The sequence below is a fragment of the Rhinatrema bivittatum genome, chromosome 8, assembly GCF_901001135.1.
Source record: "Rhinatrema bivittatum chromosome 8, aRhiBiv1.1, whole genome shotgun sequence".
NCBI lineage: Eukaryota > Metazoa > Chordata > Amphibia > Gymnophiona > Rhinatrematidae > Rhinatrema > Rhinatrema bivittatum.
In genome coordinates, this window is record NC_042622.1 from 271459963 (window position 1) to 271476614 (window position 16652).

The 16652-nt window shown below is 53.5% G+C and overlaps 1 protein-coding gene across 4 annotated transcripts in view; it reads left to right on the forward strand.

Moving 5' to 3' along the window:
- The window catches only part of LOC115096380 (tropomyosin alpha-1 chain), a 171129-nt gene that overhangs the window by 64722 nt on the left and 89755 nt on the right, over positions 1–16652 (forward strand). The window contains exon 1 of one of the 4 annotated variants that reach the window (XM_029610899.1): positions 4697–5102. The exons of 2 other annotated variants lie outside the window; for them this stretch is intronic. In XM_029610899.1, the coding sequence (XP_029466759.1) occupies positions 4971–5102 (132 nt within the window). In that variant the 5' untranslated portion in view covers positions 4697–4970. Of the gene's footprint in view, positions 1–4696; positions 5103–16652 lie in introns of those variants that run through there. One more of the 4 variants, XM_029610898.1, reaches the window with a different exon arrangement.

A 16652-nucleotide genomic window follows, 5' to 3' on the forward strand; every position in this document is an offset into this window, starting at 1 on the left:
CATCTATCGGCGGGCTGGGGAACATGCGCGAGCAGTGACGGACACACTACCAAGCCCGATATATTATAGCGCCATCTATCGGCGGGCTGGGGAACATGCGCGAGCAGTGACGGACACACTACCATGCCCGATATATTATAGCGCCATCTATCGGCGGGCTGGGGAACATGCGCGAGCACTGACGGACACACTACCGAGCCCGATATATTATAGCGCCATCTATCGGCGGGCTGGGGAACATGCGCGAACACTGACGGACACACTACCAAGCCCGATATATTATAGCGCCATCTATTGGTGGGCTGGGGAACATGTGCGAGCACTGACGGACACACTACCATGCCCGATATATTATAGCGCCATCTATGGGCGGGCTGGGGAACATGCGCGAGCAGTGACGGACACACTACCAAGCCCGATATATTATAGCGCCATCTATTGGTGGGCTGGGGAACATGCGCGAGCAGTGACGGACACACTACCAAGCCCGATATATTATAGCGCCATCTATGGGCGGGCTGGGGAACATGCGCGAGCACTGACGGACACACTACCAAGCCCGATATATTATAGCGCCATCTATGGGCGGGCTGGGGAACATGCGCGAGCACTGACGGACACACTACCATGCCCGATATATTATAGCGCCATCTATGGGCGGGCTGGGGAACATGCGCGAGCACTGACGGACACACTACCGAGCCCGATATATTATAGCGCCATCTATCGGCGGGCTGGGGAACATGCACAAGCACTGACGGACACACTACCAAGCCCGATATATTATAGCGCCATCTATCGGCAGGCTGGGGAACATGCGCGAGCACTGACGGACACACTACCAAGCCCGATATATTATAGCGCCATCTATCGGCGGGCTGGGGAACATGCACAAGCACTGACGGACACACTACCAAGCTTGATATATTATAGCGCCATCTATCGGCAGGCTGGGGAACATGCGCGAGCACTGACGGACACACTACCAAGCCCGATATATTATAGCGCCATCTATCGGCGGGCTGGGGAACATGCTCGAGCACTGACGGACACACTACCAAGCCCGATATATTATAGCGCCATCTATCGGCGGGCTGGGGAACATGCGCGAGCACTGACGGACACACTACCAAGCCCGATATATTATAGCGCCATCTATCGGCGGGCTGGGGAACATGCGCGAGCAGTGACGGACACACTACCAAGCCCGATATATTATAGCGCCATCTATCGGCAGGCTGGGGAACATGCGCGAGCACTGACGGACACACTACCGAGCCCGATATATTATAGCGCCATCTATCGGCAGGCTGGGGAACATGCGCGAGCACTGACGGACACACTACCGAGCCCGATATTTATAGCGCCATCTATCGGCAGGCTGGGGAACATGCGCGAGCACTGACGGACACACTACCGAGCCCGATATATTATAGCGCCATCTATCGGCAGGCTGGGGAACATGCGCGAGCAGTGACGGACACACTACCATGCCCGATATATTATAGCGCCATCTATCGGCGGGCTGGGGAACATGCGCGAGCACTGACGGACACACTACCAAGCCCGATATATTATAGCGCCATCTATCGGCGGGCTGGGGAACATGCGCGAGCAGTGACGGACACACTACCATGCCCGATATATTATAGCGCCATCTATCGGCGGGCTGGGGAACATGCGCGAGCAGTGACGGACACACTACCAAGCCCGATATATTATAGCGCCATCTATCGGCGGGCTGGGGAACATGCGCGAGCAGTGACGGACACACTACCAAGCCCGATATATTATAGCGCCATCTATCGGCGGGCTGGGGAACATGCGCGAGCAGTGACGGACACACTACCATGCCCGATATATTATAGCGCCATCTATGGGCAGGCTGGGGAACATGCGCGAGCAGTGACGGACACACTACCAAGCCCGATATATTATAGCGCCATCTATCGGCGGGCTGGGGAACATGCGCGAGCAGTGACGGACACACTACCATGCCCGATATATTATAGCGCCATCTATCGGCGGGCTGGGGAACATGCGCGAGCACTGACGGACACACTACCAAGCCCGATATATTATAGCGCCATCTATCGGCAGGCTGGGGAACATGGGCGAGCACTGACGGACACACTACCATGCCCGATATATTATAGCGCCATCTATGGGCAGGCTGGGGAACATGCGCGAGCAGTGACGGACACACTACCAAGCCCGATATATTATAGCGCCATCTATCGGCGGGCTGGGGAACATGCGCGAGCAGTGACGGACACACTACCGAGCCCGATATATTATAGCGCCATCTATCGGCGGGCTGGGGAACATGCGCGAGCACTGACGGACACACTACCAAGCCCGATATATTATAGCGCCATCTATCGGCAGGCTGGGGAACATGGGCGAGCACTGACGGACACACTACCATGCCCGATATATTATAGCGCCATCTATGGGCAGGCTGGGGAACATGTGCGAGCACTGACGGACACACTACCAAGCCCGATATATTATAGCGCCATCTATCGGCGGGCTGGGGAACATGCGCGAGCAGTGACGGACACACTACCGAGCCCGATATATTATAGCGCCATCTATCGGCGGGCTGGGGAACATGGGCGAGCACTGACGGACACACTACCATGCCCGATATATTATAGCGCCATCTATCGGCGGGCTGGGGAACATGCGCGAGCACTGACGGACACACTACCGAGCCCGATATATTATAGCGCCATCTATCGGCGGGCTGGGGAACATGCACGAGCACTGACGGACACACTACCGAGCCCGATATATTATAGCGCCATCTATCGGCGGGCTGGGGAACATGCGCGAGCACTGATGGACACACTACCGAGCCCGATATATTATAGCGCCATCTATCGGTGGGCTGGGGAACATGGGCGAGCACTGACGGACACACTACCATGCCCGATATATTATAGCGCCATCTATCGGCGGGCTGGGGAACATGCGCGAGCACTGACGGACACACTACCGAGCCCGATATATTATAGCGCCATCTATCGGCGGGCTGGGGAACATGCACGAGCACTGACGGACACACTACCGAGCCCGATATATTATAGCGCCATCTATCGGCGGGCTGGGGAACATGCGCGAGCACTGATGGACACACTACCGAGCCCGATATATTATAGCGCCATCTATCGGTGGGCTGGGGAACATGGGCGAGCACTGACGGACACACTACCATGCCCGATATATTATAGCGCCATCTATCGGCGGGCTGGGGAACATGCGCGAGCACTGACGGACACACTACCGAGCCCGATATATTATAGCGCCATCTATCGGCGGGCTGGGGAACATGCACAAGCACTGACGGACACACTACCGAGCCCGATATATTATAGCGCCATCTATCGGCGGGCTGGGGAACATGCGCGAGCACTGATGGACACACTACCGAGCCCGATATATTATAGCGCCATCTATCGGCGGGCTGGGGAACATGCGCGAGCACTGACGGACACACTACCAAGCCCGATATATTATAGTGCCATCTATCGGCGGGCTGGGGAACATGCGCGAGCACTGACGGACACACTACCATGCCCGATATATTATAGCGCCATCTATCGGCGGGCTGGGGAACATGCGCGAGCACTGACGGACACACTACCGAGCCCGATATATTATAGCGCCATCTATCGGCGGGCTGGGGAACATGCGCGAGCACTGACGGACACACTACCGAGCCCGATATATTATAGCGCCATCTATCGGCGGGCTGGGGAACATGCGCGAGCACTGATGGACACACTACCGAGCCCGATATATTATAGCGCCATCTATCGGTGGGCTGGGGAACATGGGCGAGCACTGACGGACACACTACCGAGCCCGATATATTATAGCGCCATCTATCGGCGGGCTGGGGAACATGGGCGAGCACTGACGGACACACTACCGAGCCCGATATATTATAGCGCCATCTATCGGCGGGCTGGGGAACATGCGCGAGCACTGACGGACACACTACCATGCCCGATATATTATAGCGCCATCTATGGGCAGGCTGGGGAACATGCGCGAGCACTGACGGACACACTACCATGCCCGATATATTATAGCGCCATCTATGGGCAGGCTGGGGAACATGCGCGAGCACTGACGGACACACTACCATGCCCGATATATTATAGCGCCATCTATGGGCAGGCTGGGGAACATGCGCGAGCACTGACGGACACACTGCCGAGCCCGATATATTATGGATTGGTCCTAGCGCCACTTTATGGTTTCAGACCCTTAAAAAAAAAGTAAACGATTTCAGCTCAGGCACTTTCCGACTGCGATGATGCAAACGTCCTTTTGACATGGATTACGCAATATAAGAGGCGCCCTGCAATCCGTTTCTTCTCTATAACTTGGAGATTAGCACCTGTAGCGCAGGGGGCGGGGTAGGGGGCGCTTCAATTCCCCCCCCCCCCCCCCGCAAAACCCCCACTGCAGAGTTTAACAGCCGCAGCCTCCCGGGACCGCGAAGGAGATGGAAGCCCGCCCCCTCCTGGGGATGAAGGGAAAAGCCCGAGCCCCGGGAGGAGGAGCTGGGAGGCGCGAGACGGGAAGGAGGCGGGGCAGGAGGGGGAGAGGCTTGCGCCGGCCGCCCCCCCTCCCTCCCTCCCCTGAGCTCCTCCTCGGGGCGAGGCGCTGCCTTCCCGCTCTCACGCCCGGCACCTTCCTGCCCCCCTCTCTCTCTCTGCCGCCAGACGCCGTCCTTTTCGGCAGTAATATTTTGTAACAAAAAGAAGGAAAAAGTTCCGGAAAGATTTGATTTCTCTTTTTGTTTCTCCCCCCCCCCCCCCGCCTGCTTAGAATAACTTTCAGAAGTCGGTCTCTTGCCCTGCCCGTGAGCTGCGCCTCCTGCACGGGGCCCGGGCATTTCCGTATTCTCTTTTGCTGTAAGAGGAAGAAGAAGGATCCGCGTGTGCGCCGGGACCATGGCCGGGCTGAACTCCCTGGATGCGGTGAAGAGGAAAATCCAGTGCCTGCAGCACCAGGCGGACGAGGCTGAGGAGCGAGCGCAAGCTCTGCAGCGAGAGCTGGACACGGAGCGAGAAATGCGAGAGAAAGTGAGATCCCCAGCTCCCCTTCCTCTCCCATGCCACCCTGCTATTCTGTCCTCTCCCTCTCCAGCTGAGACCTCTCCTCCTCCCCATCCGCCTCTCCCTTTCCCATGCCACCCTGCTATTCTGTCCTCTCCCTCTCCAGCTGGGACCTCTCCTCCTCCCCATCCTCCTCTCCCTTTCCCATGCCACCCTGCTATTCTGTCCTCTCCCTCTCCAGCTGGGACCTCTCCTCCCCCACCCCAATCCTCCTCTCCCTTTCCCATGCCACCCTGCTATTCTGTCCTCTCCCTCTCCAGCTGGGACCTCTCCTCCCCCACCCCAATCCTCCTCTCCCTTTCCCATGCCACCCTGCTATTCTGTCCTCTCCCTCTCCAGCTGGGACCTCTCCTCCTCCTCTCCCTCTCCCATACCACCCTGCTATTCTGTCCTCTCCCTCTCCAGCTGGGACCTCTCCTCCCCATCCTCCTCTCCCTCTCCCTTTCCCATGCCACCCTGCTATTCTGTCCTCTCCCTCTCCAGCTGGGACCTCTCCTCCTCCTCTCCCTTTCCCATGCCACCCTGCTATTCTGTCCTCTCCCTCTCCAGCTGGGACCTCTCCTCCTTCCCCCCAATCCTCCTCTCCCTTTCCCATGCCACCCTGCTATTCTGTCCTCTCCCTCTCCAGCTGGGACCTCTCCTCCTTCCCCCCAATCCTCCTCTCCCTTTCCCATGCCACCCTGCTATTCTGTCCTCTCCCTCTCCAGCTGGGACCTCTCCTCCTTCCCCCCAATCCTCCTCTCCCTTTCCCATGACACCCTGCTATTCTGTCCTCTCCCTCTCCAGCTGGGACCTCTCCTCCTCCCCCATCCCTCCTCTCCCTTTCCCATGCCACCCTGCTATTCTGTCCTCTCCCTCTCCAGCTGGGACCTCTCCTCCTCCCCTCCTCCCCTCCTCCCCCATCCTCCTCTCCCTTTCCCATGCCACCCTACTATTCTGTCCTCTCCCTCTCCAGCTGGGACCTCTCCTCCTCCCCCCATCCTCCTCTCCCCCATTCTCCTCTCTCTCTCCAGCTGGGACCTCTCCTCCTCCCCCATCCTCCTCTCCCTTTCCCATGCCACCCTGCTATTCTGTCCTCTCCCTCTCCAGCTGGGACTCTCCTCCCCATCCTCCTGTCCCTTTCCCATGCCACCCTGCTATTCTGTCCTCTCCCTCTCCAGCTGGGACCTCTCCTCCTCTCCCTTTCCCATGCCACCCTGCTATTCTGTCCTCTCCCTCTCCCTCTGGGACCTCTCCTCCTCCCCATCCTCCTGTCCCTTTCCCATGCCACCCTGCTATTCTCTCCTCTCCCTCTGGGTCCTCTCCTCCTCCCCATCCTCCTGTCCCTTTCCCATGCCACCCTGCTATTCTCTCCTCTCCCTCTGGGTCCTCTCCTCCTCCCCATCCTCCTGTCCCTTTCCCATGCCACCCTGCTATTCTCTCCTCTCCCTCTGGTCCTCTCCTCCTCCCCATCCTCCTGTCCCTTTCCCATGCCACCCTGCTATTCTCTCTCCCTCTCCAGCTGGGATCTCTGCCAAGCTCTGGCCCACCCTCCTGGCGCTCCCAAGCTCATCCTACCAGTCTCTTCCACATTCACTGTTTCTGACTCAAATGTTTCTCTCTGCCAAACTCATCTACAGTTTTAGAGCTCGCACTTTCCCCTTCCAAACTCGTTTAACTCGCTCGCTCTCCAACTTCTTCCAACTTCTTCTTCTTCCATTTCTCTTGAAGATTCACACTGCCCGTGCTTCCCGACTCCCAAAATACATTTTTCTTCCAAGCCGTCGTCTTCTTTTAAATAGAAATTCAGAAATGTAACACACTTTTATTATTATTATTATTATTATTATTATTATTATGAAAGTTATGCTGCTATGTCTCCTGGACTCTCACTTGGTTTTGAAATCAGAACTTGTCCCTCTCAATCGGAGCGGGATCTTGGGGTGGCCTTATCCGATGGTCTCAAGGCTGCCAAAACCCAGGCAGTGGCAAGGGTCAGAGGCCATGGTACAGCGGTAAAACCAGGTCCTGCCTGTATGCAGGTGACTGGTGAGAGCGCAGGAGGAATATGGAGGGTCTCTCTCCCAGAGTGGGAAAACCTTTAGGCCTGGGGGCTTGTCCTGGATGGGATGGAGGGCCAGAGGTTTGGGGTGCTGGGGGAGGGGGGGTGTCTCTGTCCCCCTCCCTTGGAAGTGTGAGGGGTGTGCAGGTTGATGGTGAGGGGGGAGAGGATCCCCCTAGAGGTGTAATGGGCTGATGCAGCGTCACTTCCAGGTGACGGTAAGGTGCGGTGGGCCAGAAGCAGAACAGCAGCTGCAGGCCGGATGTGATCTCTGCCTCTAACATAGACGGGGAGTAGAGCTTTAGATACCTGTACCCCCAGAGGAAGGAGAAGAGGGGGTCAGATACTGCAGAGGCTTAACTAGTACCCGAGAAGCAAGCGTTTTCTAGAGGAAAGTGAAGCTAGGACGGAGGGAGGGCCCTGGGCAGTGAGAACCTGTGACCTGCACAGGTGGCTGCTGTGGGCCGGAGAGAAGCTGCAATTTCAGCCCCTTTCCAGCACCACCTCTTCTCTTCCCCCCCTCCTCACACACACACTCCTTGGGGGCTCCTCCTGAACCTTCACTGGCCCCCTGTTCCTATCCAGGCAGGGGCCACTCATAAAAAACTGCTCACTGCTACTGTAGAGCTGGAGATCATGACAGCAGGTCCAGAGAGGAGAGAGGGAGGACGCCTGGGAGAGCATGGAGGGACTCTTAGCTGTCAGGATGTGAATGCAAAGCCGGAGATCCAGTGGGCCCGGATACTGCTACAGGAAGTGAAAGCAGGCGTGTTCGGTGGGACTCCTGACCCGGTGCCTCTAACCCCACACCGCCTCACTCCGGGAGCCGTTTCTCTTCCAGAACTGGTGCTGGGATCACTCCTGGACTTGTCATTTCTGATACTTAATCTCTCCCCTGCTTAGGCTGACACTTTCTTTTCCTCAGACTCACTTTCTTTTTCAGGTCTCTTATCTTTCCATTTGTATTTTTTTTGTTTTTTTTAAACGGGCTCCCTCTCATGGCCTAATTCAGTTCCGTGTGCATTACTTGGTTGCCCATTTTGTTAATCAAGATGTCAAGCTAATGAAACCCCTGTATGCCAGAGACAGGTTTGTTCAGAGGAAACCCCTGGCTAGCGTTTTCTGATGCAGTCCCTAGGCTGCGGTGCTACGGTTACATTAAAGGCAGTCTTTTTAAATTGTTTTAATACAATAAATGGGGAATTTCTGTTTGTAAAAATAGGTTTCCGGTGCTGTGTGTTTTGGGTGAGACGTGGATTATTGAGGGCTGAGCTGCTGGGTGCCAGCCGTGAATACTGGATCTTGTCCCAAGGCAGGAAAGCAAATGTAATATGCTATAGGCTACTCGCTGCTGTTTGCTTAAAGTGAAGAGAAAAGGTTCACTTGCTTGCTTCTGCGTATTGTTTTAGGAGTTGCATGGGTGCTCCTTATTAAAGAATTTTCTTAGAAAGTTGACACCATGGCCCTCTCTGACTCTTAACGAGACCTAGGCCAGGCCTTGCCCCCTCCCTCCTAACTGCTAGTTGGGAGTTTTGGATATCCACAACGAATATGCCATGCGGTGCATTTGCAAATATTGGAATCCCCAATGTATGTAAATCTATCTCATGCATATTCATCGTGGATATCACCAGGCCGGATTTAGAAAGCCCTGCCTTATGCAAGGGGGAGCAGGCCAGGCAGAGAGTGGGAAATGTCCGTCAGGCTGCAGGTCTCGGTCCAGGGTGACCCAGACAAGGCATGGTGGCACGGCAGCCCAGGAAATGTATTCCTTTCCAAGAATGAACAGCAATTCAAAAAACTCTTCCTTTTGAGCTTTGTATGCAGACAGGCATATGTCTATAGTGTATAACCCAGAGTGTTTTCCAAACATATTAAACAATTGCACAGCCACCTCTGAGGTAGAGTTAGCATGCACACTGCATCAAAGAGTAAACGTAGGAAGGTTAAGTGTTTTTTTTCCCAGAGTTGTACAGTAAATGCTAATTGTTTAGTGAGGATTAATTACTGTGGGGTGCCGGTGTCTGACACTGGTGGATTGCATTGCCCGGCTCTGTACCGCAGATAGGTCTTGTTACGTGCGCTACATCATTGTTGTGAGATGGAGAAAAAGTAACTAAGGCATGCTGAAGGTGTCCCCTGTTGCAGGTAGGGTTATCAACTAGTCAATGTTTGACAGCTTGCCTTGTTTTTTTACTGAAAGGAAGGCAGCAGCTGGCAGGACTTTAAATGCAGTATTATACTTGCCTAGCAGTCTGCCAGCGGGGAAAGTCTCGCCGTGAGTTTCCTCTTTAGTTCCAGCAGCTGGGATAAAGTGGAAGTGACAGCAGGGGGTAAGTGCTTACAGGCCTCACGGTGACTCCACTCCCTCCACAGGGGACCCCGTGCTAGCTCGTAGCCTGTTCCCGGTGCCACTCTGTTAGCTGCTGGCACTAGGGAGGGAGGAAAGGTCCCTGAGAGAGAGGGTGCCAAGATCGGTGTGAGAGGAAAGGGAGCCAAAGTCCACAGCGGCAGCGAAAGGCGGTGTAGATGGGGGGAAGAGAGCGATAGGGCTGGGGGATGTGAAGCAATGGTGGGGAGGAACTGTCAGCAGTGTTTACGGAGGTGAGTTGGCAACTCCGACTTCCGGGTGTGTGTGTGTGTGGGGCTCTGGTTGGGCTCTTCTTATAGACTGCAGCTACCCCCCATGCAAGTAAAGTACTGATACTTCTGCAACGCACTTCCACTTTTACAGGTCTAAGTGGCAACACCCAGTTCCAAAAACTAATTTGACTAGTTGTGTTTATGCTGTTGGCCAAACGCTGACTGTTAAGCATTTGCCGAGTGGCAGTGCGGCCGTCCTGGGTGGAAGAGGATTCAGGACGAGCAGGTGGAGGAGAGGGTTGGGGAATTAGCATGGCAGAGAGCATTTGTAGTGAAGCTTCCTTCCCCCTTTTCGCCTGCCTGCCTGCCTGTCATCGCTTCCAGCGGCCATCTTGCATTCAGAGGCTTCGGCCAGCGGCCGTCTTACGCTTGGCGGCAGGCGACCATCTCGGTATTGCAGTCTGCCAGCCACGTTGGGTAAGGCTGTTTCAGTAGTAGAGAGGTGAGCGGGCCCCAGGAGCATGTCCTGTCCGCAAGCTTCCCAGGGGCAGCCCCAAGAGCCACAAGAAGCAGAAGGAGAAATCCAGTAAAGGTGGCTCCAGCATAGTTGAGGAACTGGGGGGGGGGGGGAGTCAATGGCAAAATTGAAAAAGCTCAGTGGAGGTTAAGTGGGCTGCAGGCCTCCTCCTCAGTGCCCAGGGCAAACCGCTTCAAGCAGCGAAAAGGGAGGGAAGATCACAGGAGAGTGGCGGCACGGGACGGCCAAGGAGAGAGCAAGCCGGGACACGGAAGGGGGCGGTGGCTGCTCCCAGATTGGGGTAACGGAAAGAGGGAAGGGATCGATCCGGAGCACCAGAGTTGCTGACACCACTGCCGAGCTTGCACAGGGCCTCGGCTATAGTGGAAGGCGCCAGGGTGGAGGGGATGGAGTGGGTAGGAGGCGGGAGTGGGAGGGTGGGTAGACGTGGGGGGAAAACAGCATCAGGCCAGGTGGGAGTGGATGTAGGGCAGGGACAAGGGGGGGGGGGGGGGGAGAGCGACGCTGTGCTGTTGTCCGTATTCAGTAAAGCTTGTTGACAAAACAGATACGGCTGGAGATGCAGTTAGGGCATAGGGTGGAAGGGAACGGAAGACGTCACACGGAGCAGGAATTAATTACCAGGCTGAGGGAAGGAGCACAGTATCAACAGAAGGGAATAAGGGGGACAAGACAAAAGCAAATTTAACGGGGAAGAGGGTATGGATCCCTGCTTGGTGTGGGGCCAGTTGAAGAGACAGGGGAGATTGCAGAGTTAGTATGTACCAGCGCTACAATAAGTTGTCACTGCTGGCATCAGTCGAAGAAACTATAAAAAATGAGAACGTGGAGATGTTTGATCTGTTGGGAAAAAAAGAGAATAAGCTATGCGGGTCAGACTGCGAGACAAAACGTGGTAACCCAGCAAGACGTAACATGCCAGTCCCAAAGACCATGGCTAATGGGTCAGCGGCATTCAGAATATGGTCCAGCACCAGTAAGGAGCAGCGTCATAAAGTGCTTTACGGCATTCACGTACCTGGATGTGATCTGTGAAGCATATCCCACATCTGGGCAGTACTGAGAACATAAGAACCTGCCATACTGGGTCAGAGCAAGGGTCCATCAAGCCCAGCATCCTGTTTCCAACAGTGGCCAATCCAGGCCATAAGAACCTGGCAAGTACCCAAACACTAGAAGAACCCATGCTACTGATGCAATTAATAGCAGTGGCTATTCCCTAAGGAAACTTGATTGATAGCCATTAATGGACTTCTCCTCCATGAACTTATCCAATCCTTTTTTAAACACAGCTACACTAACTGCACTAACCACATCCTCTGGCAACAAATTCCAGAGCTTTATTGTTTTGCAGGCCATGGGCCTGTAAAACAAATATTCAGTCAATAACTTACGGTCTGCCAGAGAGCCCCTAGAACTAATGAACAAAAATCTACTGAAAGCACTGGCCCTAGGAAGTCTTGCGGGCCCTTTCACCCGCACCCGTGTCTCACCGTTGGGAGGGGGAAGTCCACTTAATCCCTCGCTTGGCCTCCGCTGAAGGGGGCTCCGTGAAAGACTTCCTGCATCTGGAGTTCTGTTTGCTGGAATATTTGTCGGTCAAGCAAGCGGCCTGCTCGCTTGGACATTGAGGGGGACAGGGGCCTGCTTGGCAAAGGCAGACACAAGTCAGCGTCCTGGCTATTGCCGGCACATCCGGACGGTTTTAACTTGCTGGGTTTTAAGTTCTGGGGAGGGCTTCGGTGTATTCCTTCCGTGGGTCACAGAGAGGGCCGTTGGCATTAAAAGGAAAAAAAATCGACTCTCGTTACTTGGACGGTTTTCTGTGTATTGGGCCAGACGATGCCGTCAGGCACAGGGGAGACCCTGAGAGCCTTCCAGACCGAGGGTAGGCGTTCAGCACTTTAAAACGAAAGGCTCAGCCCAAACCACCACCCCCATCCTTAGGTCCTGAAATCCCACTCAAGGCTGCCCATGAGCAAAATTGAAACACTAGCAGCCTTAATTGCTGGCACGTTGGAAAGCAAAAAAAAAATAACATTGCAACAGCTATAAACACTGATAGGACGCTTGAACGTTTGAGTGTTGCGTGCTGCTGATGGGAAGGACTTTTATTAGGGTGCTAGCGAGGGCGAATTTTTGGAGGCCGTTCTTAGTGGAAGAACATTTGATAAGGCAATCGGAAATCAGCAGCAAACGATACGTGGCAGGCAGTGCTGAAGTAAAATCGGCATCAGAAAGGCGTAACAATAGACGGGACTTTTCTAGAGTTGTTCTCCCCCCCCCCCCCAATATCGTGGTAGTGATTCATGGTCTGAGCTGCTCTCTTTAGAATAAGTATGGTCTTTTGGGCTGACCACCTCCCTGTAGTGCAATCGGTTTAAATAAAATAGCTCACTCTGCCCAGACAATTAATTAGTCTTGGAATGGTTGCGGTCAAGCGTAGAATTCAGAGCGAGACGTGTGGTAGGCGAGCGGAACGACGTAGCTGGTGCTCTCTCTCTCGCTTCCAGTGGGATTATTTCAGGTCATTGGCTCCGGAGACAGAGGCACGGACTTTACCTGAATTCTGCTGGGGCTATGGAGGATTGGGCAGCCCAGAGCATTAGAGCTGGCACGACAGCTGTTGGCTAAAAGCACCTGGGGAAAACTACAAGCATGGATGGGAAAAGCAGGCGGAGTTTATGGCCAAAAAAGAACTGAACTTTCAGAGGGATTTTAGCCTGGGTCAGATGGGGCTGCTCTCGGTGACAAAATCCAGGTCATACCTTGCGGACGTTGCCTTTTATATGTAAGACTGGGGGCAAGGAGGACTTGACGAAAACCTTCTTGGTAAAGAAAGTAATGGAAGAAGCACTCTGAGACGGTAAGAGACTGTAGGAAGCCTATAACAGGCATTTTGGGAGGGTCCATTCTTGAGGCACGATGATAGAACTGCGCTGTTGCACTTCCAGTTTCAAAGAGTGATGGTGAGAGCTGGTGAAGTTCCCAAGAGCACCCCTTTTAGGATCGGAGGTCGCATCACCAGCAAAGGAACTGGGTATGGCGGATCCGCAGCTTTGACAGAAAGGACGTTGGAAATCTGATAGATTTAGGAGCTACGTGAGGGGAGCAATATATTAGCAATAAATACATCTCTCTGAGAGCTGTAACAGATGCAGCAGGAGACAGGATGGCTTGGGAGTTTGGATTGTTGGCCATTCGTATATTTTCTGGACTACTACGAGAGCAGTGAAGAGGTCAGCTGGTGAAATGCTGGGAATACCCCAAGAAAGTGTGGTTATGCAGTGGGACCAGCTGATCCCCCATGCTCTGGTTGATGGCAAGAACGCACCCCAGGCTGGATATCTTTGTCCTACTCTTGGGGGTGAGGTGAAAAGGAGTTGATTTGATGATGACAAGAGAGGTTTGACACTGATCATGGCACAGTTATTATCTGGTCCTATATTATTCCTAGGCTAGTCTGGAAGGGAGCCAGGAGTGTTGGGCGGGGCTACCGGATACTCCATCCTGAGTGGATGACTCAGTGCACAGGTTTTTGGGGCCAGATGGGTACAGCTTACAGATGTAGGCCTGGACGTTTCTCAATCAGCCATCAACGCGGTCTTAGGTTAATAGATTAGGGTGGGGGTTTTGGGCCCACGTAAGGGGTTACGGGCCCCTCCCATGGCGGCAACTTCGCCAGCCAAAAGGAAGATGGTAAAAATAGGGCGCTCGAGTGCCATTGGACAGCAGGCACCTGGGCTGGTAATGGGCCTTGCTTTTGGTTCAAATAGCCCTGAGTACCCAGACCACGAATAAAGGGTGACAGGGGAAGGTGTGAGAAAATAAGAATAAAGGACCCAGGCCAGGAATGCGACTACATGGTGGGGCAGTGACGTGTGGCTGTCCCGTGTCCCAGGTGTGTGTGTGTGACCGGCCTTGGTAAAAGGCTCCTTGTAGGGTGCATCTCCCCCAATGCAAGTACTGATCATCGTTCTGGCATTGCATTTCCACTTTTATATGTCCATGTGAAAACTCCCAGCTCCAGAAATTAATTTGACTAGTTGAGTTGAATGCCATTGTTCAAAGGATACCTGTTAAGCATTTCCCAAGTGTCCGAGTAAAAAAAACAAAAAAACCCCGTTTCATCCCTGATAAACGCACACATTTATATGAGGAGCCTGTTAAGTGCACGGCATGGAGCGTGCTGAGATTTTCAGGAGGAAGGAATGGATGGGTTAGACATTAGGAGGTCAATATTGAAAGCCTCGCCAGATACATCTATTCAGCTCTGCTGCTGAATATCCCCAGTCAACTTGCTACTTAGGTGGACAAGTGAGTCATCTGTCTGAGGCTGAATATGGCTACTTATCTGGCTAAGTAGCGCTGTCCCGACCTGCCAATTGCCTGCCCACATCTAGTCCAGTGTACTAGAAAGCTAGCAGCTGTTGAATGTAACTGGATCTTCAGTGGCCGCCAGATAGCTGGATAAGCCACTTATCCGGCTATCTAACGCTAAATGTGCTTTGAGTATGCCGGCCTAGGATCTTTACCTACAGTCCAATACAGTACAGTGTGCTCTGACGGGGCAGAAAACGCGCGTCCAACCCGCGTCACCTAATAGCGCCCTCAACATGCAAATGCATGGCCCTATTAGGTATTCCCGCGCAATTCAGAAAACAAAATGTGCAGCCAAGCCGCACATTTTACTTTCAGAAATTAGCGCCTAATCAAAGGTCGGCGTTAATTTCTGCCGGCACCGGGGACGTGCACAGAAAAGCAGTAAAAACCGTTTTTCTGTGCACCCTCCGACTTAATATCATGGCGATATTAAGTTGGAAGTCCCGAAAGAGTAAAAAAAAAAAGGAAAAAAAATTTTTGAACTCGGCCCGCGGCTGTCGGGCTGAAAACCGGACGCTCAATTTTGCCGGCGTCTGGTTTCCGAGCCCGTGGCTGTCAGCAGGCTCGAGAACAGACGCTGGCAAAATTGAGCGTCGGCTGTCAAACCCGCTGACAGCCACCGCTCCGGTCCAAAAGGAGGCGCTAGGGACGCGCTAGTGTCCCTAGGGCCTCCTTTTGCCCATTTCTACCGCACCACCTAATTTAAATACAGAATCGCGCGCACAGGCGCGGGCGTTCGTCCGCTCTCCCGCGGACTTTACTGAATCGGCTCGCTAGTGAGTTATATCATTACAGGGCTGTGAGAGAAGCTGAGCAAGTCATCCTGGCCAGGCTTCACTTCTTCTGCCTCCCTCTCTTTCTCACTTTCCCCCATACGTATTTCCAGGCCTGGCCTGTCGCTCTGTGCTGCGGTTATGGGACGCCTGTCCTTTGGCAGGGAAGGTGGAGCAGCTGCCATGCGATCCCGGCCTGCTGTTAAGATGCAGGCGACTAACTCGACTGGGCAGAGAGAGCTAAACATCTGGCCCGGTTTTTCTAAAAATGGCCCATCTTTTGTCAATGATTTAATTTCCTGTAACTTCTGGAAAGAGGAAAATGTGCACAAACAACAACTTGCGGAAAATACACTGCGGGACTTTGGCCCGATGCTTAGGCTTAGCTGGCAGGGGGTGAAAGTCTCGCCATACTTTGTGCACGAGGCTCTCTCTGCCTCCAGGAAATGTATGGCCTTAGGCCAAAGGCAGGTTGCTTCAGCGTTATACAAGCAAACTTCCTTGTAGGCTTTTGCATGCACTTTTTTTTTTTCTTAAATCTGATCCTTAATAAAGTAAAGTAGCAAAAAAAAAAAAAGGCTGGTGGCAACTTAATAGATTAAGAAATCTTTTGAGGCCTAAGCTTGTGAGGACAAGAGTCTAGTTAGTCTGCCGGATGCCATGGTGGGTGGGTGGGGCCGCTCAGTTTCCACTGACGAATCTTGTGCTCTGCATCCAGTCTTTCAGCCTTGGGTGCACGATCCACTTCAGCGCTGCTTTCTGCACTTCAGGATGTTCTCTGGACAATTGCCTGCAGTTGTACTGAACAAAAAAAGTTGCACAGTCTTTGTGTAAGGTCACAAAAGCTGCTGTTGTGCTAAAACGCCGAAATAATGATGTTTGACAACATGCAAAGCAAACCGTGTGCTGTCAAATTGGGTTTGCAAAGAAGTCCCTTGGCATGATCAAAAGTAAATGATAGGGTGGTGCACTGGAGGTGAAACGGTTCTGTGCTCGCTTAGTGCTGTGTGCTAAAGGGTTGGTGAAAGCCGCCTAGAACGCAAGGGCAGGAGATGACTTTGCAGCTTGCACGGGTCAATCAGCCGTGAATGGCAGAGGGCATCCACCATGCGAGAGACTGGCTGTTTCCCCCCCCCCCCCCCCCGCACCCATTTAACAACTGCAATAAAACAATTCACGGCTTGGACATTTAAGTTTTT